At 30.9% G+C, this 25,933-nt stretch overlaps 1 protein-coding gene across 1 annotated transcript in view; it reads left to right on the top strand.

Moving 5' to 3' along the window:
• Flo1 (flotillin-1) overlaps positions 1-25,530 on the top strand; it is a 49,886-nt gene extending 24,356 nt beyond the window's left edge. Inside the window, exons 6-11 of the mRNA XM_075372607.1 lie at positions 2,707-2,837; positions 7,352-7,436; positions 9,740-9,927; positions 10,545-10,755; positions 22,028-22,192; positions 24,659-25,530. Coding sequence (XP_075228722.1) covers positions 2,707-2,837; positions 7,352-7,436; positions 9,740-9,927; positions 10,545-10,755; positions 22,028-22,192; positions 24,659-24,676 — 798 coding nt within the window. The 3' untranslated portion in view covers positions 24,677-25,530. The remainder of the gene's footprint in view (positions 1-2,706; positions 2,838-7,351; positions 7,437-9,739; positions 9,928-10,544; positions 10,756-22,027; positions 22,193-24,658) is intronic.
• The last annotated feature ends 403 nt before the right edge of the window (positions 25,531-25,933 follow it).

Here is a 25,933-nt window from a genome sequence, read left to right as displayed (position 1 = left end):
CCAACATAAACAAAAATATAACAAAATTGCAGATAATAATTGACTTACCCTCGTATTACTTGTCAAAGCTTAAAAAATATAATTATGTAAACGTATAGTACTTCTATTTGGGGTGTCTGAAGTAGTGTTGGAATTGCTAGTAGAAGTGTTGTTGGTACTGCTAATAGTGCAGTAGAGGAGATAGTATACCAAGGACATATAGTACAAGGAGTTGGTATAAAAGGACATTGTAGTTATCAAGAAACCAGTCCAGCATTCATCCCCATCTTTGCATCAGCTGAGCTTTCTAAACTTTTACAAATAATATTAAATATACAAAATATGACTTTGTGAAAACAATTAAAGTAAGAATTTTAATATTGTATCTAATTTATTTCCTTATCTTAAAGTATTCATCAATTTTTATTTTTTATATTGACATTTTATTGTTTTTTTTTATTTATATCTGCAGAAATTAAATTACAAGAATACAAATTAAATTACAAGAACTAATGTAAATTTGTTAGTAGTTACACATTTCATCTGGCTTTTTAAAGCAGCTCCTTGATCTAAACAGTGAGAAAACCTGGATCGAGGTGTTGCTAATCACTTTTATTAATATTAAGTGAACTAAAGAAATTTATATACTTAAGCTACTCATAAAAATAACTTATAATGGAAATTATAAAATAATATGCGTTACAGTTTATGTATCAAATGCCTGTCTCGGTATTAGTGAAACAGTAGAGCCATTGTGTAGGGAATTTTCTAATTGAGTGTGTCTGGTGACAGCGCATGACTGCCTGCTGGTTTAGGTAAGTATTCCTTCCACCAATTACTGCTTGCCAGTTTTATACTGTGCATCTGGAAATCGTGCTAAGTTAACTTTGAAGAAAATTGATATAAATTCTTTGGTTGTAATACTTTTGCTTAACGTATACCTCACTGTGTCCGTCACCTTTCATTTTCATCAAACTTCATGATTAAATTTATCCTTTTGTATATATAATTAGATAATCTGAAATCAGATAATCTGTTACTGAATCTGATAATCTGATACTGAATTTGATAATCAGTTGAGTGATTATTCGTATTTAACATTACTATAAATTAATCATCTTCCTTTATAATGAAATCAGTCAATTAAGTAACAATGAAGTAATTGTTATAATGAAACCCAAAAATAAAATATAAAGCTCTTCTCAATGTTAAGCTGATCATTTTTTAATTATTCAGAAAAATTTCTTCTATTAGTTCTGTGAAAAATAGAACCAATTCATTGTAAATTTAATTTAAGAAATTGTGCTCTACTGTAAAATTGCATTAATAAAGTAAAAATTAAAATGAAGTTCACAGAATTGTTAATTGCAATTGATTATGAAAGATTTAGCCAGTATCAGCAAATATTTGTAATTGTTTCCAAAAACAGTAACAGTTGTCACTAATGGATAGTTATCAAGGAGATATATGTCATGGTATCAGTTTTTTTAATTTTCAAAATTTTAATTGCATTATTACAGTATCAACAAAGCAATATTTAGAAAGTAGTAACTGAGTGATGGCTAATTGAAGGTGTTCTCTCAAATATCTATGCTGACTGCCATTTTGAAATGGAAAATTTAATGAAAAGTTGTTTCGCACTGCTCTTTATGGTAGCAAGGAACTTAACTGAAAAATTTCATAAAAATTGAAGATTTATTACATCATAACTTGATATTACAACACAAACAAAAATATGAATTCCTGACAATTGACTTAAAATAAATATAACTTTGATTCGCACTCAGTCATTTATGCATAGAGATTTTTAAAGAAAATATACATCACCAAATATCAAGTAATTTGAGATTGATGGTAATCATTAATGTAAATCTGAATGTCTGTAATGTATGCATTATTGTTTCTTTATATATATATATATATAAAATAAAAAATATCTATGTACATAGATTTTTCCATTAAATTCAGGAATTATTGTTGTGATCTGACTTATTCTTCTGTCACTATTTTCATTGAACTGTGAAGCATAAATTTATCTACGTAACTTTTGTCGTTTTTTTAGTATATCATTTTTTGTTTATTGGTATTTTGACTTAAGATTAAACAATTTTCTATGAGATATAGTTATATGGTAGTTTATGCGATTATTGTAAGGTTCCTATGAATGAAATCTGTAAAATAACTGAATTTTATTTTGTGATTTTATCTATCAAATTGGTTAACTTATCTTCATTTATAATTGATGAATAGAAAACACACAGTTTCAGATTTTTGTAGGTAAACATGATGTAATTTTTTATAATGAACATTACCTATGTATTGTATTATAAGAGTATATAATTAAATTTACATCTCTAAATTGTATAAGGTATGTTTATTTTTATATTATTGTGTTTTGTAAAAAAAAAAATTCTTTTTTAATCTACTCTAGTTGCTGTAAAGAGGAAAACATCAATTCACCATTTAAAACATTACATATGTTAGTAATTTATTGTACTTGAAGTCCGATTTTTTTTTTTTATATCATATTATATAATTATCAGTGCTGTAACTAATTCTTTATAAAAGTTTCTCATAAAATCAAGATAATAATGTTTATAAAAATTATTATTCTTAATGAATAATTTTTTTTTTTTACTTTAGTGCGTGATAGTTTCTATTGTTTACTTTTCTATTGTACTTTATATCATTGATATTTATATTAATTTAATTTATGTTATGTTATAGGGCTACTTAAAAAGTCTTGGTATGGCTCGTACAGCAGAAGTTAAAAGAGATGCTAGAATAGGTGAAGCAGAAGCCAGACGAGATGCACAAATTAAGGAAGCTATTGCTGAAGAAGAACGTATGGCTTCTAGGTAATTTTAATTTTTTATTATGGGATTTTTTTAAACTGAGTAGTAAATGCTGTATTCTTTCTTTTATTGTCCATTGGAGACTACAAACATTTTGAATTTTTAAGATTTATTTTATCTAGATCTTTTGTATTATATTATTAGAATGTTTTAATCTTGAACCAAATCGTAGACTTTGAATTAACATTTTCTCTTGAATTTTTTTTACTAAGCTTTTGAATTTCATATACAGTAAAATTTCCCCAAACTGATACTTATCTGAATACTGACATTTTAAAATCATAACACTTTTTTATATTGCCTGTAATAGGTAATATAAACCTCTTAACACTAGAGTAACAAGACCACTATTATTCACAAAAATTTTAGATATAAATTATTTTTTTTATCGTAATTTCACAGTACTGACTAATAAATTAAGACTAATTTTTTATACTTTATAAACCATTTTTCTATATATCAGTAATAAAAGCAATGTAATTTTTATGACTAATTGTTTGTTGTCTGTTCAAGTTTGTTGAGAATATGTACAATAATTTTTTAAAAATTGTTTTTTTACTGTATTATTCTTCAGCACTAAAAATGTTTTAAAAGGATTTAATATTAACATCTCGGATGTTAAAATGCATCATGATCCAATGATGTACATCTTATATAGTTTGATGATGTCTTCAGAATATTACATTTTTCAGTTGCCTTTTGTCGTCGTTAAGTTTTACTGTGTGAAATTCTTATCCAAAAAAATTGCAATGAAATTGTAAACCATATGGTACGCATCTCACAAATATCATTTCTTTCACTCAAAAAACAACAATTTCTGTAATATAAATAAAATTGTTTTTAACAAAATGAAACTGATATCAAAAAAGGTAAGACACTACCTTTCTGTTATCAAAATTTGTTATTAATTTAAAATTTTGTTTACCCTTTCAGTTAAAACAGTTACCCTTTCTGAAGATTGTATGACAGATTCGCCTATTTTTGGCTTAGATTTTACTATTACTTTTTCTTGGCGTATCTTTTTGATCACCATGTAGAGTGCCAGTTGTGTAAGTTTTTAATTCTAATAATTTCTTTGATAAATGGTAAGAATTATAGAAACTATCCATAAACAGTGAGTGTCCAGCATTTATTTTTTCTTTCATTAAATGCAAAACTACATTTGACTCATATCCTTTACCACCTAGGTCATCCGTAGCATTACTGTATGTATGCAAGGAGTTTCAAAATGGCTCTTTTGGGCCATTCTCTTCAGTAAGAAGATAGGGTTTAATCCTGTATTTATGTTTTTTATTCTTAATATACTGTCAGTAAATTAGTCATCCAAGCCATAAAACTAGACTCATCTCTACATAATTCCTTTTTAGGATAGTACAAGTTAGCCATTTTTTCATTAAAAAAAATCAATTAAAGCTTATATCTTATGTATATGATTAGCCTGCTGCTTTTTCATTATTATAAAAATGAAGATCTCTCATAATTACTGTAAATCTATTCTGGTCTTGTCATAGTGAGGTCCTTGTCACCATCTTTAAACAACAATTTAAGAACACCTTTTTTTCCAGTGAAATAGCCAGCAAGAGAATCCTATTAAAAACTCTAGTAAAAGTTATCAACACAAATTCTGACAGAACAGACAAGGAGCTCCACCGTGATTCCATAGAGACCTGGGGCTTTATTCAGAACTTCAAATTACCTGACATACCTCTTCCTCTCTAATTTCTAAAGATAAAACAGAGCGAAAAGCAGCAACTTCCTCTCACTCACAGTTGGTAAGAGGTTTCATTAGTCATAACATCTTCTGGCAATAAATAATTCAGTAGAATATTTAAAATTTCAGCTTTATTAGAAACAACTTTCTTCTGGGTTGAGAGAGCCAACAAAATAATATTCTTTCTTATGCTTATGCCCTAGGACTCGCCCAATAACAGTACCCTAAACATCCTTATTTCCTTACTCTCTAAAAAAAGAATGGCAAGAATCCTTTTTTGATGCCTTGACCAAATGAAAATATTTAGACCTTTGCCTTCGATAGTCATCTACCAAAACCGCTTGCTGTTCAGGATCTCTATACTTCTGAACAGCTCTCCTGAACAGTTCACAGACTTTCAACAAAGAAAACTGTATAGTCCACCAAGGGGCAATTCTCTGTCAACTCGAACAGCAGGGAATTTAATCCTTAGTGGCATCAATGAAAACCAGAAAAAATCTTTCTACCAGAACTTCCAAATTGAATATCATCCAAACTTTTGTCTTAAGTTACGGTGTGTAGCAGAAAAAATATTAACACTTTAGACCACCTTCCTGAGCAGGATGTGCCCCAAAGAACAGGGACATTGCGTCTATAGCATCTCGCAACTCCCTAACCAACTCGGAGATAATTAATTGATGATCACTAGAACAATCAACAACATACCAAGCATCAACCATCTACCATTCCAGCATATGTTGGTAACTCACTGAAAACATTAAACGCCTTTAATCCATACTGCACAACAAAGCCTAACTAATTCACCACCATCATCTGTGTTTCCACTATGCCAAAGAAGCAACTTAGCATTTACATCAGTACCTAGTATTGCAGGACAGTTACCAACAAGACCAATAATTCTATCCCACTTTTCTAAAGTTCCTCAGTGTAATCTCTAAATTGAAAATACAAAATAACAACACAGAAATCAGACCATCAACAAGTTGAACAGCAACATGATGAGCAGTAGAAACCTGCCTAAAAAAAAAACAAAGGCCAATGTTCTATACAGAACTGCAGACATATTGTTACTTCCAGTTTAAATTTTTGCTAACTAACCTGGCAGATTGCCATGTACCATGTATGGATGTTGCAGAAGAATTATGTCAAGGGACCTCCTTTCAACAGTTTCACTTAACTTGATCTGAGCAATGTAAGCACTTACAGAATTTCTGTTCAAACTTAAACTATGCATAAATTAAAATACATCTAACAGCTTTCAAATAACAACCACAGACCTTACTATTGACCAAGTGCTTGCAATCCATCCACAACCTTATGCAATTTACACAAGTATGAGCTTCAGACTTTTTAGGACATTCTACAGGGTTGTGAGCCTCGTCTCCACAATGCGCACAGAGTGAAGCATATTGACAGAATTTTACCAATGTACTCCTTGACTCTACAAGAAGAGAAATCCACAAACAACATACTCTCAGCAACAAACCTATTAAACAGAGTAAGCCCAACTTTGAATATACTGTGGTACCTGTAGACATCACAGATACCAATTTTGAACAAAAACCTGTACTCAGACTTGAATGTCACTGCATCCAAGTTAGTGTTGTGCTCCCGTATGAGAGACACAATCTGCTCCTGGGACATGTAAGACTGTTATTGTCTGTCTGTATTATAGACAATGACGCAAGCCTCTTTTTAAGTTTCTGATCCACCTTGACATCCAACCTTTTACTAACAACAGAGTTTTAAATGATTCTAACTGCCTCTTTGTCATCCACTACGACAACCAGACCTTTCCTAGTATCTTTTATATTCCTAATTTTCAAATTTGACCTCTTGCCTTGAATGGGCAGTCTGAAATTCTTCTCTAATTTATTTAATTATTTTTATGGAGCCCTCCTTCCTATTTAGGAAGGTTAGAAAGGTCTTCTGGCTGCTTGCGGGCTAAACTGGCCTCCTGCTTGCCTTTAAGCACCTTGGCGAAGTGTTTCTGCTCCACCCTGATCGGCACAGGTACTGTTACCAGGACAGAAACTGCCTGAACCTCCTGGACTTAAGTTGACTTAGAGACAAGCGCCTCAGATCCATTCGCCAAAACAGAGAAAGTTACTTTTAAATCATTAAGGCTTGGGATCACTTTTCTACAAACCGCTGCAGAGGCACTTTGAGGGCCTTCAAGAAATCCCAACAACTGCTTACATCTTTTTCAAATTGTGCTACTAGAGGAACAGAACTTCCAGCACTGCCCCTAGCCTTAATGAAATCACTAATAATCTTTCACAATTTCACTCCCAACAGTAATTATATTTTCTGATGTAATGTTGTAAGTGGTCATCCTTAATGTTCGTTGTCATCAACAGAAAATTGGCCATTTTTAAAATGTTAAACCAGTCATACGTTTGCAAATGTCCAAACGCATTGTTGAATGCTTGTACTAACATTTTGTGTGCTTCTTTGGTTGTTTTACAAAGTTTAAAACAGAATTTACTCAGATAACTGTTCTCTCAGATCATTCATTAAAAGATCCATTCACAAGCAAACATGACACCAGAAAACTAACCTTACAATAACAACTACAATCATTTAGATCAAAGCCCCTTTAGGTGTACTTATACATGAAAGATGTATTACATTGCTACTAGTGCCATTTGTTTGTATTTGTGCTCATTCATTTGCATAATATAAATTTTTTAAACTCCTGGGAAGCATCTTGTGTATATGGACACACACCATAGTATGAGGTTGTCAATTATTATTAATATTTTATCTTATTCTTTTTAGTTAGGGGTTGATTTTGTTGTTTCAGGTTCTTAAATGATACAGAAATTGCTAAAGCTCAGAGGGATTTTGAATTGAAAAAAGCAGCATATGATGTTGAAGTTCAGACAAAGGTTTGTGAAAGATATACTTTCTTTTAGAATCCTAGTTGAAAAGCATAGTTGTAAGTGCATTTAATAAAATAATTGTGTGCAACTAAAGTTAGTCATTAGTGTTTGCTTTTTGTTATTATGAATTTTCATTATAGTTTCATTTTACATTATCTGACTTATCATTAGCGTAACTTAGTAATTCTATTGAACAAATTCAACAGAAATTTGAAGATTAAAATCACTAAGAAGTGGGAATTCAGAATTCATTTGCTATTGTTTATGTCTTCACTGAGTTTATGTATTAAAATATAATTTTTTTTCAAGATATTGTAGTTGTCTATAAATTTAAAGTTTAATTTATTAAATATTTATAGTTAAAATGGCTAACAATAATTATTTTACACTGAAAAAATGTTGACCATTACTTTTAGATTATACTGTTTTGTGTTACTTATTTTTTGATAAGTATAGTTCTGCCTTCCTCTTGCATGATTAATGATGGCCATATTGTAGTAATTGGAAGCTGCTGAAATGATTAAATGTATAAATATTATTGAAGTAAATGATTAAATTAATAAAAAAATTGAATCAACTCAAGCTGTATGTAAAATATAGTATACTAGGTTAACTCTTAATTTCCTCTTGTCTTTGGGTGATACTCAGATATGTTCATGGGGGTGGTGGGGTAGATAGTTTCTTTGGGGTCAATTCTCTTACAATTTGCAAACATATTACCACTTTATATTAAGCTCAATACATGCGTACATTGCTTATCTTACCATTTAAAAAAAAATTTCCCCCTCCCCAAAAATCAAAAAGCTACTTTTTATTTATTGCATATTTTTAACCAATTTTTTTTTCATAGTAGTACTGCAGGTTGCCCAAAAAAAGTACTTTGAGGGAACCACCTATCAAAGTTTAAAAATTAAATTTTTAAAATTTTTTCATGATTATTTTTCCACTATATACGAATAAATAGATAACTAATGCCAGGAAAGTTTAACAATGTTGTCAGCTTTATTTGTATTGAATGGGTATAAATGAAAAAATCTTTTTTTATTAAACAAAATCATGTATGAGATTATTGCAAAAGGACTCAGGTCTGAATAAGAAAACATATTTTTCTGAGTACATTTTGGTTTAATTTTCAACATGGTCACAAATTAAGGTCTATACACTTAACCCAGTGTTCTACAAAAGCATGTATGCCAGTTTTGTATTGTAATTTATCTAACTCCTTAAAATAACCATCTGTGAGGCAATAACTTCATTATTGGTTGAAAATCTTCTCTTCAAGCCATTTTTTTTTTTTTTAGATTAGGAAACAAGTAATAGTCACTGGGAGCCAGATCAGGTGAATATGGAGGGTGTTGAAGCAATTCAGACTGTAATTTGTTGATTTTTGCCATTGCAATGATTGAAGTGTGACCTGGAACATTGCATTAATGGAAAAAGCACATTTTTTTGCCAAATGTGGTTAGTTTTCTGTAATTTCGCTGCTGAGTTGCTGCAGTAGGGTTGCCATTTATTATTTCACCCTTTTTAAGATAATCAATGAAAATGATTCTATTTGCATCCCAAAAAAACAGTTGCCATAACTTTGTTAAGGTATAGTCATTTTCACTTTTTTTTTAGAGCAGGTTGACCTTTACCAGCTTATTGTTTATACTGCTGTTTTGCCTCAGGAGTTAAGTGATAAGCCCAAGATTCAATCAACAGTCACAAATCAGCATAAACATTTCTCTGGATTGTGCTGAAAGAGCCCAAGACAATCACTTAAAATGTTTTTTCGGAATTGTTTTTTTGGTCTGGGTGTGAGCAGATATGGCACCCATCTAGCGCATAGCTTGTTCATGCAAAATATTGCACACACATTCTGTTGACATGCCTACTGAATCTAACTTGTTCATCTTGTCGATCTGCCAAAACAATTTTATACACTTTTTCTATCATTTCTGGTGTCACTTTAGAAGGGTGTCCACTGCATGGTTCATCGCTAGTGTTTGTTGGAATTATTTTAAACTCTGCAACCCAGCGTTTTGATGGAGAGTAGTTTCCATATGTTGTATCATGCCCTTCTTTTATTTCCTTTGCACTTAAGCTTTTCACAGAAAAGTATTTAATCACTCAATGAATTTTCAGTTCTCCATTTTCTAAGAAAACACACTAATGCTTCACTTTGATAGACTGTAAATATTATACTAAATGATGCAGCAACAATTTCTTTTGGTGCTGAACTAGAGGTTTAATCTGCTGTATTTTTTTTTTGTATTATCTTTATTACTTAATACAAGAATTTTAAAATGATATATTTATGTTATCAGAAAGCTGAAGCAGAGATGGCATATGAACTGCAAGCTGCAAAAACAAAGCAACGGATCAAAGAAGAACAAATGCAGATTAAGGTGGTAGAGAGGACACAGGAGATTGCTGTACAAGATCAGGAAATACAGAGACGTGAAAAGGAATTAGAAGCTACTGTACGAAGGCCTGCTGAAGCTGAAAAATTCAGGTATGAGCCTCTCTATTTTTCTACAAAAGCTATTACTCTTAATTTCCCATATCCGTATGGAGATAGTACTTGTCAAACATAACACTTCTTAAGATGCTTCTAGTCTAATTCAATCTTTCTACATAATACATTTTTTCTTTCTGTTAAATGCTTCTTCCTTAGTTATGGCTATTTGTATTTTAAACTATTTAATTCTGGAAATAATATTTCAGTATTATTTCCTTGTCTTAAACTGTTAAATTAGATCTTTCAGTGAGCATATATTTTGTAATAATGAAACTTATTATTTAAAAAAAAGAAGGACCCATTTTATGTTGATATTATTCATAAATGGTGTTAATATTGTAATTAAAATTACAAACATAAAACAAATTTACTGTTTATTTTTCTTTTTTAAAGTAATTAATGCTGGATTGTAGAATTTATGATTTTTTTTTTCTGTAAAATGCACTTCTAGTATCTTTATTTTTATGTTATAAATCATATTGTTTGGTGAAAAAATAAACTATTTTAGCTTTTCTTTTTTTAAACATTTTTTTACTTTTATTTCAGGATTGTAAAAAAGAGAGAAAGAAATTTTCTTTGTTGGTTTAGGCTTTCTTTATTTTACTTTTCAGATTGGAAAAACTAGCTGAGGCAAATAGGAATCGAGTAATTTTGGAAGCAGAGGCTGAAGCCGAGGCCTTACGAGTAAGAGGTGAAGCTGAAGCGTTTGCTGTTGAAGCTAAGGCACGTGCTGAAGCTGAACAAATGGCCAAAAAAGCTGAAGCATTCCGAGAATATCATGATGCTGCAGTGATCGAAATGTTATTGGAAACATTACCGAAGGTAATTTTATTGGTCGTAAAGTGTTAATCTCATTTTATATGCAAAATGTAAATGTAATATTAATATTTAGGGGAAAAATATTAGGGTGATAAATGGTTTTATACCAGTTACTGATTTCATAAAATGTTTTCTTGTTTATTTTTTATCAAACAGTAAATGTTTTTCTGTGCTATTGCCAGTTGTACGTTGGATAAATATCTTTGTGCAGTTAATAATAATATTGGTGTTTGTTATGCTTATTAATTTTTTAATCAGTTGTTACTGATGTTCTATTACATTTTCATTAAAATTGTTTGGTTTATCTTGAAAATGCCTGCTGGTTTGATATTTTCATTTGAAGATACTGACATTGCGAGTTGACTCTTATGTACTGTTTGCTGAAATATTAAAATCTAATTCTCCACTTAAAATTTTTTTTTGCAACCTATTAGCAACATGCAGTTATATATATATATATATAATTTTTTTTTTTTACTTGTATGGTTTATGATGTGTAGATGTTGGTCATAATTTCAATATGTTCATTCGTCATGATTCATTAACTATACTTGTAGTGAATATACTTTATGATGAAGTCATGCAGAACATTGAATGGTATTACTCTAAAAATTACTGAGTCAATCTGACAAGAGTCGTATCATATTGTGTAAATATACTTGGGCAGTAATCTTTACTGTTACAGGTTTATAATCTTGTTACAGCACCAATTTGCAAATGGCTTGCTGAGCATTCACTTTTCAAGATCAGTAGAGCGTCTGTGGAAAACATTCATTGCTCGGTGTGACTAAGCCTCAGAAAGTTCAAAAAAATTCAAAAATTGTGTATGAGGATCATTAAAAAACTATCCATCAAATCGGCTAAAAATTCTCAATTGCATCATGTTGCTAAAATATTCTTTTTTATTTATCAAACAAATATATTAACAGACTTTGTATATATATATATATAAATGTAATGTTCATATATGTGTCCACTATAGAGTTAAAAATTACTGGAGTGATTTACATGTAGGTTTTTGCAAAATGGTTACGTTGTCTGGAAAAGGTTTAAAGCTATTGAAATCTCTCCATCTGACCAAAAGAAAGAAAGTTAAAGGTGTTTTGAATAAACTACTATGTTTAGAGAATCTATGGTTTGAATTAAATCCGATAGGTAGTGTTAATTTGACAATTGGATTTATTTACATTCTGACTTATAAAGTGAAAGGTTAAATTTTGTGAAGTTCCGTATTGCTCAGATTTTTAGTGTTTTATCAAAATTTCAATTGTGTTCATTTATCTATATATACACTTAAATCTAGCAGTAGTGAAGCATTGCTGGGTCTGCTACTATCTCATAAATATTTTTTTTTTAGCAATACATTGATCAAGTTTGCTAAAATTAAAAACAAATTGTATTATTTCAAAACATAATTTTTTAATGTAATAACTATTTTTAAAGTTTTTGGTTTAAAAAAAATTGTTCAGAATTAAGAATAAGTTAGATATGTCTATTATATTTCTGAATCTGTATGTCAGAATTAAATTAATAAAGTTGTCATATTTTAATTTTATTGTTTTAAGGAATTTTGTTTGTCTTTATTGTTTAGTGTTTGATATAAAGCATTTTAATTTTTTTTTCAAAAGCTTTATCTGTTGTTTAAAATTTAATTGAAAAATCTGTATATGTTTGATGACAAACAACAAATTGTGATTGATCTCATTAATGAAGAAATGAAAAAAAATATTGTAGAGAATGTGACTATAAAATTTTGGAGTATTGTTGAAATTTTTTACATAAACTGGCAGATTACATTTACAGCAGATCTTTATGTTATTATGTTATTTTCCTTTCAGCTTTGCTAATCATTTGGGTTTATTAAAATTGTGATCTTGTAAAATTACCTTACCATACCCATATATTTAAAAGAAATAAAGTTAGCAATAAATACACTAAAAAAATAAGATTTCTGAAAATAACTATGGTTCCAATATCATTTTATATAAAATTTTCCACTTAATATTAGAAAAAATTAAAGTCTGGTAACTGACATATTTCTACATACACTGATCTTTACTAATGAATGCTATTTCATGGTGTAAAATTCAGGTTCAAAATAAAATAACTAGATTAAAACTGCAACTTTTTTTTTTTTTTTGTCTTCAGTCATTTGACTGGTTTGATGCAGCTCTCCAAGATTCCCTATCTAGTGCTAGTCGTTTCATTTCAGTATACCCTCTACATCCTACATCCCTAACAATTTGTTTTACATATTCCAAACGTGGCCTGCCTACACAATTTTTCCCTTCTACCTGTCCTTCCAAAATTAAAGCGACTATTCCAGGATGCCTTAGTATGTGGCCTATAAGTCTGTCTCTTCTTTTAAGTATATTTTTCCAAATGCTTCTTTCTTCATCTATTTGCCGCAATACCTCCTCATTTGTCACTTTATCCACCCATCTGATTTTTAACATTCTCCTATAGCACCAGATTTCAAAAGCTTCTAACCTTTTCTTCTCAGATACTCCGATTGTCCAAGTTTCACTTCCATATAAAGCGACACTCCAAACATACACTTTCAAAAATCTTTTCCTGACATTTAAATTAATTTTTGATGTAAACAACTTATATTTCTTACTGAAGGCTCGTTTAGCTTGTGCTATTCGGCATTTTATATCGCTCCTGCTTCGTCCATCTTTAGTAATTCTACTTCCCAAATAACAAAATTCTTCTACCTCCATAATCTTTTCTCCTCCTATTTTCACATTCAGTGGTCCATCTTTGTTATTTCTACTACATTTCATTACTTTTGTTTTGTTCTTGTTTATTTTCATGCGATAGTTCTTGCGTAGGACTTCATCTATGCCGTTCATTGTTTCTTCTAAATCCTTTTTATTCTCGGCTAGAATTACTATATCATCAGCAAATCGTAGCATCTTTATCTTTTCACCTTGTACTGTTACTCCGAATCTAAATTGTTCTTTAACATCATTAACTGCTAGTTCCATGTAAAGATTAAAAAGTAACGGAGATAGGGAACATCCTTGTCGGACTCCCTTTCTTATTATGGCTTCTTTCTTATGTTCTTCAATTGCTACTGTTGCTGTTTGGTTCCTGTACATGTTAGCAACTGTTCTTCTATCTCTGTATTTGAACCCTAATTTTTTTAAAATGCTGAACATTTTATTCCAGTCTACGTTATCGAATGCCTTTTCTAGGTCTATAAACGCCAAGTATGTTGGTTTGTTTTTCTTTAATCTTCCTTCTACTATTAATCTGAGGCCTAAAATTGCTTCCCTTGTCCCTATACTTTTCCTGAAACCAAATTGGTCTTCTCATAACACTTCCTCCACTCTCCTCTCAATTCTTCTGTATAGAATTCTAGTTAAGATTTTTGATGCATGACTAGTTAAACTAATTGTTCTGTATTCTTCACATTTATCTGCCCCTGATTTCTTTGGTATCATTACTATAACACTTTTTTTGAAGTCTGACGGAAATTCCCCTTTTTCATAAATATTACACACCAGTTTGTATAATCTATCAATCGCCTCCTCCCCTGCACTGCGCAGTAATTCTACAGGTATTCCGTCTATTGCAGGAGCCTTTCTGCCATTTAAATCTTTTAATGCTCTCTTAAATTCAGATCTCAGTATTGTTTCTCCCATTTCATCCTCCTCAACTTCCTCTTCTTCCTCTATAAAACCATTTTCTAATTCATTTCCTCCGTATAACTCTTCAATATATTCCACCCATCTATCGACTTTACCTTTCGTATTATATATAGGTGTACCATCTTTGTTTAACACATTATTAGATTTTAATTTATGTACCCCAAAATTCTCCTTAACTTTCCTGTATGCTCCGTCTATTTTACCAATGTTCATTTCTCTTTCCACTTCTGAACACTTTTCTTTAATCCACTCTTCTTTTGCCAGTTTGCACTTCCTGTTTATAGCATTTCTTAATTGCCGATAGTTCCTTTTACTTTCTTCATCACTAGCATTCTTATATTTTCTACGTAAAACTGCAACTGCGCATTTAAAAATAACTTATCTTGTATTTTTCTTGCTTCTCTCATAAGAAATGATTTTGTTTCCATATATCGCGTAACTACAGCATTCTTTTATAGACTTAAAAATTTTAATTTCTTCTTTGTGAATGTTGTGTATTAAGTTTTATATATTGTCGCATCATTCATTCAATGGTTTTAATGATAGGTTGATACAATGTTTTAATGATTTTATTTTAATCCATAATTTATGCGTAAAACTTTGACGGTGAAATGAATAACAGCACTTTCAAAATAAAAAAAAATAAATAGTAATAAAAAAACTAAAACCAAAATAAAAGTAACATTTATACTTAACATTAAATAAGAAAATGCTCTGCATCATTAGTAAACTTTTACGGTCTATGAATCTGCTTATTTATGCCTTCAGTAAAGAAATCTTTGACTTGATGTTATAGCCAATTTACATTTTTACATTAAAAAAGATTTAACCAAAACCAAAATAAATAAAATAAAAATTAAAAAAAAAAATTAGCTAAATTTAAAATAAAAAAAAGGACCAAAAAAAAGTAAAATAAAATAAATCATGGTAAAGGCATTATGTTGCTGTCTGTGAGACTAACTAATTGCTTTGAGGGTTGATAAAAAGGCTTTCTTATTAGGTGTCTGGCTAAATATTTTTAACTTTAAATTCATTTATATTTCTCATACGAGGGTCGAACATAAATTTCTGGCCTGATAAAGAAAACAACTTTTTTTGGTTTTTTTTGGTTTTATTTTTAATATAATCTACACAAAGACTAATAACGAAGTTTGTTAGAACTTTACCATTAAGATTCTGCAGAACTGGACGGCATGACTAAGTCAACGAACTATATTTACAGTTCTAAACATGACCTAATCTAAAGGTAAAATGAAAATGGGGAAAAAATTACAAAAGTAAGCATGAAAACATATATTTCAGTTCAGTTCGATTTGTAATATAAAATACTTCGAAAAAATAGTTCAGATTTTGTTACACTACGCTTTTTTCTTCCATGTGATAATCCATGGGATTCAAATATGTCACTTTTTCCTTAAAAATGTTTTTTTTGTCTTCAGTCATCTGACTCGTTTGATGCAGCTCTCCAAGATTCCCTATCTAGTGCTAGTCGTTTCATTTCAGTATACCCCCTACATCCTACATCCCTAACAATTTGTTTTACATATTCCAAACGTGGCCTGCCTACACAATTTTTTCCTTCTACCTGTCCTTCCAATATTAAAGCGACTATTCCAGGATGCCTTAGTATGTGGCCTATAAGTCTGTCTCTTCTTTTAACTATATTTTTCCAAATGCTTCTTTCTTCATCTATTTGCCGCAATACCTCTTCATTTGTCACTTTATCCACCCATCTGATTTTTAACATTCTCCTATAGCACCACATTTCAATAGCTTCTAATCTTTTCTTCTCAGATACTCCGATTGTCCAAGCTTCACTTCCATATAAAGCGACACTCCAAACCTATACTTTCAAAAATTTTTTCCTGACATTTAAATTAATTTTTGATGTTAACAAATTATATTTCTGACTGAAGGCTCGTTTCGCTTGTGCTATTCGGCATTTTATATCGCTCCTGCTTCGTCTATCTTTAGTAATTCTACTTCCCAAATAACAAAATTTTTCTACCTCCATAATCTTTTCTCCTCCTATTTTCACATTCATTGGTCCATCTTTGTTATTTCTAATACATTTCATTACTTTTGTTTTGTACATGTTTATGTTCTTGCGTAGGACTTCATCTATGCCATTCATTGTTTCTTCTAAATCCTTTTTACTCTCGGCTAGAATTACTATATCATCAGCAAATCGTAGCATCTTTATCTTTTCACCTTGTACTGTTACTCCGAATCTAAATTGTTCTTTAACATCATTAACTGCTAGTTCCATGTAAAGATTAAAAAGTAACGGAGATAGGGAACATCCTTGTCGGACTCCCTTTCTTATTATGGCTTCTTTCTTATGTTCTTCGATTATTACTGTTGCTGTTTGGTTCCTGTACATGTTAGCAATTGTTCTTCTATCTCTGTATTGGAACCCTAATTTTTTTAAAATGCTGAACATTTTATTCCAGTCTACGTTATCGAATGTCTTTTCTAGGTCTATAAACGCCAAGTATGTTGATTTGTTTTTCTTTAATCTTTCTTCTACTATTAATCTGAGGCCTAAAATTGCTTCCTTTTCCAATTTTCCTGAAACCAAATTGGTCTTCTCCTAACACTTCTTCCACTCTCCTCTCTATTCTTCTGTATAGAATTCTAGTTAAGATTTTTGATGCATGACTAGTTAAACTAATTGTTCTGTATTCTTCACATTTATCTGCCCCTGCTTTCTTTGGTATCATGACTATAACACTTTTTTTGAAGTCTGACGGAACTTCCCCTTTTTGATAAATATTACACACCAGTTTGTATAATCTATCAATCGCTTCCTCACCTGCACTGCGCAGTAATTCTACAGGTATTCCGTTTATTCCAAGAGCCTTTCTGCCATTTAAATCTTTTAATGCTCTCTTAAATTCAGATCTCAGTATTGTTTCTCCCATTTCATCCTCCTCAACTTCCTCTTCTTCCTCTATAACACCATTTTCTAATTCATTTCCTCCGTATAACTCTTCAATATATTCCACCCATCTATCGACTTTACTTTTCGTATTATATATTGGTGTACCATCTTTGTTTAACACATTATTAGATTTTAATTTATGTTCCCCAAAATTTTCCTTAACTTTCCTGTATGCTCCGTCTATTTTACCAATGTTCATTTCTCTTTCCACTTCTGAACACTTTTTTTAATCCACTCTTCTTTCGCCAGTTTGCACTTCCTGTTTATAGCATTTCTTAATTCCCGATAGTTCCTTTTACTTTCTTCATCACTAGCATTCTTATATTTTCTACGTTCATCCATCAGCTGCAATATATCGTCTGAAACCCAAGGTTTTCTACCAGTTCTCTTTATTTCGCCTGTTTGCTTCTGCTGATTTAAGAATTTCCTTTTTAACATTCTCCCATTCTTCTTCTACATTTTCTACCTTATCTTTTTTACTCAGACCTCTTGCGATGTCCTCCTCAAAAATCTTCTTTACCTCCTCTTCCTCAAGCTTCTCTAAATTCCACCGATTCATCTGACACCTTTTCTTCAGGTTTTTAAATCCCAATTTACATTTCATTATCACCAAATTATGGTCGCTATCAATGTCTGCTCCAGGGTAAGTTTTGCAGTCAACGAGTTGATTCCTAAATCTTTGCTTAACCATGATATAATCTATCTGATACCTTGCAGTATCACCTGGCTTTTTCCAAGTGTATATTCTTCTATTATGATTTTTAAATTGGGTGTTGGCAATTACTAAATTATACTTCGTGCAAAACTCGGTCCCCTCTTTCATTCCTTTTGCCCAGCCCGTATTCACCCACTATATTTCCTTCCTTGCCTTTTCCAATGCTTGCATTCCAATCTCCAACTATTATTAAATTTTCATCTCCTTTTACGTGTTTAATTGCTTCATCAATCTCTTCGTATACACACTCTACCTCATCATCATCATGGGCGCTTGTAGGCATATAGACGTTAACAATCGTTGTCTGTTTAGGTTTTGATTTTATCCTTATTACAATGATTCTATTGCTATGCGTTTTGAAATATTCTACTCTCTTCCCTATCTTCTTATTCATTATGAAACGTACTCCTGCCTGCCCATTATTTGAAGCTGAGTTTATTATTCTAAAATCACCTGACCAAAAGTCGCCTTCCTCTTCCCACCGAACCTCACTAATTCCTACTACATCCACATTTATCCTACCCATTTCTCTTTTTAAATTTTCCAGCCTACCAACCTTTTTTAAACTTCTAACATTCCACGCTCCGACTCGTAGAATGTTATTTTTTAATTTTCTGGTGATCCCTCCTTAGTAGTCCCCACCCGGAGATCCGAAAGGGGGACTAGTTTACCTCCGGAATATTTTACCAAGGAAGGCGAGGCGCCTTCCTTCGTAAAATATTGATGGTAAATATGATGGAGGCCATCATTGCTATATGAAAATGCAGAGAGCCACATTTTCTTGGAAAAAAAGCAGCTGTAGTTTTCCATTGCTTTCAGCTGCGCAGTACTCAGAGGACTGAGTGATGTTGATATGGCCGTTCAAGTCATTGTAACTCACGCCCCTAACAACTACTGAAAGAGCTGTTGCCCTCTTTCAGGACTCATTCCTTAGTCTGGCTCTCAACAGATACCTCTCCGATATGGTTGCACCTTTGGTCCAGCTACTCTGTATCACTGAGTACTCAAGCCCCCTCACCAACAGCAAGGTCTCATGATTCATAGAGGAGGCTTAAAAAGGTGGATTTACAAATCATGCTGCTAGGTAGCAGTACTTGATACTAATAGGTAGCATACAAAAAGTTGATGATGTACTTGAAATACTAAAATTTAAAAGAAAATTTACGATAGCTTGTTTTAATAGTAAATGCTCTTATGTAAATGAAAGTACTGAAGGTGTAACAATTTTTTTAATTTCCAACACTTCATTAAAAAAAAATAAATTATTAATTTACAAGAGATTATAGCTGCTAATAAAACACTAAAAACACGAACAGAAGGAAAGTATTGCAAATGTAGCAACAAAGATTTGTTACATAAAACAGAAATAAATTCGATCGGTAAGATATTTATTCTACAATTACAACTATTTGAACTAACTGATGGAGAAATAAAAAAAAAATGAATTTAATAATAAAATAAAAAGTGTGTCCACAGATATGATAAAAAATTTAGGGTTACACTGACAAAGTAATAAGTGTAATATTAGTTTTATTAAAAAAGGGAAATATGATATGAAGTGAATGATATGACTATCAACAAAAAAGATTTTCCGAAAAATTTAAAAAAAATATATATTTGTTTGTCTAGAAAGACAATAAATTTTAAATCTATAAAATAACAATCAGTAATTCATTAAAAAAATAAAAGAATAATCTAACAGAGTGCCGTGGTATCCAAAAAAGATTATAATGAAATTGTAAACTGTGTGGCAAGAGTCTTGCAGATATCATTTCTTCTGGTCAAAAAACAAAAATTTCTGTATTATAACTAAAGCTGTTTTTAACAAAATAAAAAGAGTAAGACACTACATTTCTCTTATCAAAGTCTGTTATTAATGTAGAATTCTGTTTAAAAAAAAATACATGTTAAGTGTATGTAATAGACAATAGATATACTGTAATAGATAATAAACAATGTTTAAGCGTTCCATATAATAAGCAAAAAATAGAAAGATTTGTTACAAAACTCTTATCGGCCTGATTTCATTTATATGTAATAGATATCACATTTACAGAAATAATACAATTCTTGTGATTATTCGTTGTTTAATAAATGAAATCGGACCGGTAAGAGTTTTGTAACAAATTTTTCTTTTTTTTGCTTATGATATGGAACGCTCTTAAACATTGTTTATTATCTATTATGTATATCTGTTGTCTATTACATATATTTAACAGGTATTTTTATTTTAAACAAAATTTTAAATTCATAACAGATTTTGATAATAGGAATGGTAGTAGTATCTTACCTTTTTTGAGATCATTTTGTTAAAAAGAGTTTTATTTATATTACAGAAGTTTTTGTTTTTTTGAACGGAAGAAATGATATCTGCAAGACTCTTATCACACGGTTTACAAAATCATTGTAATTTTTTCAGATACATTTTCATACTGGTGCTGCAATTTATTTATACCATTTTTATAATGCGATTTGACAAGCTCTTCAGAATATCCATTTGCAACATCAGTAACTTCCTCGTTGCTCTTAAATCATTGTCCACCAAACCATTTTTTGTTTACAAAATAGGTGGTTGTCGCTGGGTGCTAAATCTGGCAAATAAGGCAGATGAGCAAGCAGTTTGAACTGAAGCTCATTGATTTTAGCCATTGTGACGACTGACTGAGACGACTGTGCTGGTGCATTGTCATTATGAAACATAATTTTTTTTGCTAGATACTGTTTTGACTGTTGTTCACTTTCAGGAGTGTAGTGGTGGACACAAGTCTCATCCACAGATATGAATCGATGCAAAAATTCATTAGGGTTTCCTCTTATAGAGCACCAAATTCTCAGTTGAAACTGTTTGCCATTGTAACTTTTGCTTGGACATTTGCAGATGTGACTCCCACTTTACACAGAGTTTCTCCAAGCCCAAAAAATTGTGTAAAATATGTTATATTATTATATAAATATGTAAAATATTATATGTTATTGTTAAAATTTAAATTTTGATATTTTAACAGTCTCGGCTATCTCACACATTTTTAATCTGCTGTCTTCTAGCATGATTTTATTGATATTTTCTATCATCAGGAGTTATCTCAGTAGGGAGTCTGGAGTGTGGTTTGTCCTCAGTGCTCTTATGTCTTTTTTTAAATTCAGAAATTGTTGTTTTATCGTTGAATTTGATGAAGAAGAGTCTTTTAGTGTTGAGTCCATTTCTTGTTTGATTTGAAACTCCATTAAAACTTTTAAACGGAGGTATTTTATAGCTGTGTGTTTTTGCAATTTTTCTATTTTCCATGAGAATAACAAAGGCATCTCTCCAAACGCTGTCAAACATATACTAATCAAGCTATTGACCTGAAATTATGAACTTAAGCTAGTGAAGGACAATACTATAGAATACCAATAAGATATTAGATCTGCTGGCGCCGTCTCTATATCAGGTCATTGACTTATCAGCTTACTCTCACATATCATATGGTTCTGTATATGAGGAGGGATTTACTTTAAGGAAGATAAGTCCTGCCTCAAACGGCTGATAATATGCTGCTACCATCATAAGAGATTGTGTTGTATGAATATGCACTGCCTGTAGGAGGGCTTTTAAAATTAACGTTTGGTTGGTTTTGAGGGTCTTGTGTGAGTAGATTGACCTACTCTCTTACTATCATAGTTTTCTTATCCTTGATTTCTTTTTCCCTGTGTAATGAATAGTTTTTGGCTCTATAGTGTGTGTTAGGGACATTTGGGACTTTTAGAAGTACTATCTTTGGCATTTGCTTAGTACAATGGGTGTGGGTTTGTTGTAGGATCTATAGAGGGATTGTTTCCATAATAAAAAAATCCAGCCTAAACTGGAGTTGTGCAGCTTATTCAGTACAGTTGGCCTTTGAATCCTTTTAATTAATATATATATATATATATTTGGTATTATATACTTTGATAATTTGTTTGTTGTGTTTTTCTCTATAGATAGCAGCAGAAGTTGCAGCACCTTTGTCTCAGGCAAAGAAGATAACCATGGTGCAAAGTGGTTCTGGTGAAATAGGAGCTGCTAAACTTACCGGTGAAGTTCTTGACATTGTTGCCAAAGTTCCTGAGATGGTTAAGAACATGACTGGCGTTAACATTATGAAGGTAATTTATTAATTAAATGCTTAATGATTTGTCTTATTTTGCCTATTTATTAAATATTTTGTTTAAATATACTGCGCTCCATCAACCACTTTGGAGATCTTGGTCAGGCTTGGCAGTTTTCAAATGCTGAAGAATTCTGTCATGTTTTGTAACTGTGATTGGGTTTCAGTTAACCTAAAATATTAGGGTATCAGTATGAACCTTAATAAATAAATAAGTATGTAATGATTTAGGTGTTATTGTTAACATTATACAGTTAATTACATTAACTGTACATTACATTAACTGTTTTTGTTAATCTTTGTACTTCATCTGAGCCACTGACATATTTAATTAATATATGTGTGCTTGCATTTTTTCTTTTTTTATTATACAAGGATTACTCAATAATTAAAGACAAATTTCTCTGGAGCTAAAAACAGTTTATTTAATGAGTGTAACTTTTTAACTTTTCAAAGAAATCTTCAATATAAAAACACTTGTCCCACCTCTGAATCGGTTTATTTTTGCCTTCTGCAAAGAAATCTTTGACTTAATGTTGGAGCTAATTTACATTTTCATTAGTATTTTACAATTTTGACATTTTCTTTGATGTTGTTGTTACCATTAAACTTCTTACCATATAGTGCCTCCTTGAGTAGAGCCCTTGAGTAGACCAAGCAAGTGGTAATCCAATGGACCAAGTCAGGACTGCATAGAGAATAAAGTATTATTTTTCGATGCAGTTTGTCGATGGTTTCTTGAGTTATCTGACCTGTGTGAAGCTGGGTGCAGGTGTTATCACGAACTAGATTGATGCCTTTTCGCTGAGATCCAGGGTGTTTTTTAGCACTGCTGGATTCACTTTGTTAAGCATGTCACAGCAGTATGCGCTATTTATTGTTTGCTGATCTCCTTTTGCATCCCAAAAAGTTGTGATTTTTTCTGCTAATGTATTTAGAATTTTTTCTTGACTGTTGAAGTTGTGTGCTTCTACTCTATGGTCTGTGTTTTGATTCCAGTTTATAACTGTGAATCCATGCCGCATCACAGGTTAGGGTTGTAAAAGATGTCATCATCTTCCCATTTATATTGTTTCAGCTCTATGCACTTGTGAAGTTTTCTCTCTATATGGTGATATATTGCAGAACAAATGACTATTCTGAAAATATATTACATATAGGTACCTTCTTATCAACTGTTTTTCCTCTACAGATATTTGTCTTTAATTATTACTGAATTACCCTTGTTTCTGTTTTCATGTATGATAAGTATATAAATGAAAGTATTATTTAAAAAACCAATTTTCTGAAGTTTTCAAGTTTTGTTGAAGTACCTGAATCCAGAGATATTGTTTAAAATATGCTAATCTGTTTTCTATTTCTGTTTGTGGGTTTTGGCTGTTAAATCAATGGGACCAATTTCATTTAAATTTCAGAACTTTGTTTTCATATTGCTTAAACAGTCTTTTGGTTTGAAAATAATTGCTTTAATATCTGGATAGAAATTTGTTTACTTTTTAACTTACCCTAAAAGAGTTAATTTTAGTTCTGTATCGAGTTTATTTTGTAACTCAGTACTTATTCATAATACTGAACACTAATACTTATTCATGGTACCATACACTAATGTAGCATCAGCTGTCAGCTCGTAGATTGCAGAGAATATTCCTATAATTCAAATATTAACCATAGGTTGCAGAACATTGTTTAACGTGGTCATCAGTAACAGTATCTCCATTCAAAGTCCAGCATGCTGACTAGAAGGACATTTTGATTAAACCTCCACACTTCAGTAGAACTTGATTTAGAGAACATCAGATTTTTGTCAGAGTAGACCAGGTTTGGGACTTCTCGTTGGCTGTAGGCATAACCAATTCCTTCTCTAGTGCAGTCATCCAATTCCAACCAAATAATCACATAAGAGTGTTCCTCCAATGAGGAATTATCTATAGGGATGTGACCCAACCTGAAATATCTGCTGTATAGCGTAGTACTTGGGAGGCATGTAGAAGGCATCATGAGACAATTTGTGTTCAGTAGGCAGTTCAGCTTCTATCAGTGGTGAATGATTTATTTTATTTCTACATCAAGATGGTATCAAGAAACTCAGGTCAATAGCAGATCATTATAGCCAAGCCACATTATTTCAGAATTCAGTCAAGACATGACTTTAGGCAGGTCTAGATACTAAATGAATGGTTTAAACTTTTCAAGCATGTTCTAAGCACATCTCTTTCTAACCAAAGAGGACCACCAGCAATGTCATCATCTGGTTATTACTTTAGGAAATGGTAGCACAGTCACTAAAGCTGGTTTTTAAAGCAGTTGAAACCATTATGATGTAGGTTTTTTAAGTATTGTATTTTCATTCAGTTTGCTGTAAAAAAAGTAATTTTAAAAATTACTGTGTATTCCCATTTCAGATTTTTTGTTTAATAATTTATGTTCTATCATAAATTGTAACTTTTAAAAATTTTATTTTCAGCCTGTTCATGCTGTATAATTGATGATGAGGACAATTGATAATTTACCGTTGTGTGCCATTCATACCAGTTTGTTTCTCTTCTACAGTTTACTTACATCACTTTCAGCATAATACAAGTATTTAATGCTACTGGAGCTGCCACATGTATGATAACTAATATTGATATACAAATAATAATAATAATAATAACAATAATACTGGTTATTATTATTTAATAAGTAAGTTTTCTTTATTAAGATGTGTTCTGAAATTGTTAGCTTTCATTATATAATGTATATTATTAATATTTACATTATTTGAGGCAAAATGTCTATAAACGCTGCTCTGATTATTAAAAAATAAATTTAAAAAGTGTTCATTATTTAAATACATTTACTGTTTTAAGCATATTATATCACAATTAAAAAAGTACAATTAATAATTATGATCTTAATAGCAACAGTATTATTGTTATTATTATTAATATTATTATTAATATCATTATTCCACTTTTATTATTTAAATTTAATTTGTTATAAAATCAAATTATTATTATTATTTAAGATTGCACAATGTTTTCTTGAGTACTTAAGTACCAGTCTGATGTTAAAAAGTTTGTAATTCTGTTGTTTGAAAAAATGAAAACCATTATCAATTAATTCATTGAATCTCCGTGTATGTGTAACTTGTTTTTATTTTATTTTTATTACTATATTAGGCTATTTTAATTTGTTATCATGGTAATATTTCATTGTTTTTTTATGTTATATGTTTATATGTATATCGCTGAATCTGTTACACTGTATAACATGTGTAATTTTTTTACTGCATCATGTTATAATTATTATTTTAAGTGTTATTTTACCTGTCAATAAATATATTTGATAATATTATTATAATGTTATTGCTGTTACCATATTCTGCTCTTTAGTAATTAAATGTGTTATCTGCGGCAACCTCTTAACTTTGTTGAAGGCTAGCTGATGGCATCTGCTAACATTCACCTAGAATTCCTTTACAGGATTTTTTCAGTTTTTATTTTGTTACAATATTTGTAGTTGTACACATTTTTAAGGCGAACAGTTCTCAATCGCTCACTCAAATAATAAATTATTATTCACCCTTTTAATTAACTGTTTCCTCAAGTCTCCATTCTGATCCAAAGTAGTGATACGTCTGAAATTATGAGGGGATTTGTAAGCGAAAATTTAGCCAGCAGTAATCATTTTAAAGTGAAAGGGAAGAAATAATGCCATGAAGTTTTACATTGTCCAGAGTGTAAATATTATTTGGAAT

The sequence above is a fragment of the Lycorma delicatula genome, chromosome 8, assembly GCF_047948215.1.
Source record: "Lycorma delicatula isolate Av1 chromosome 8, ASM4794821v1, whole genome shotgun sequence".
Lineage (NCBI taxonomy): Eukaryota > Metazoa > Arthropoda > Insecta > Hemiptera > Fulgoridae > Lycorma > Lycorma delicatula.
The sequence above is the reverse complement of the archived record's forward strand: the minus strand, read 5'-3'. Positions and strand labels throughout refer to the sequence as shown.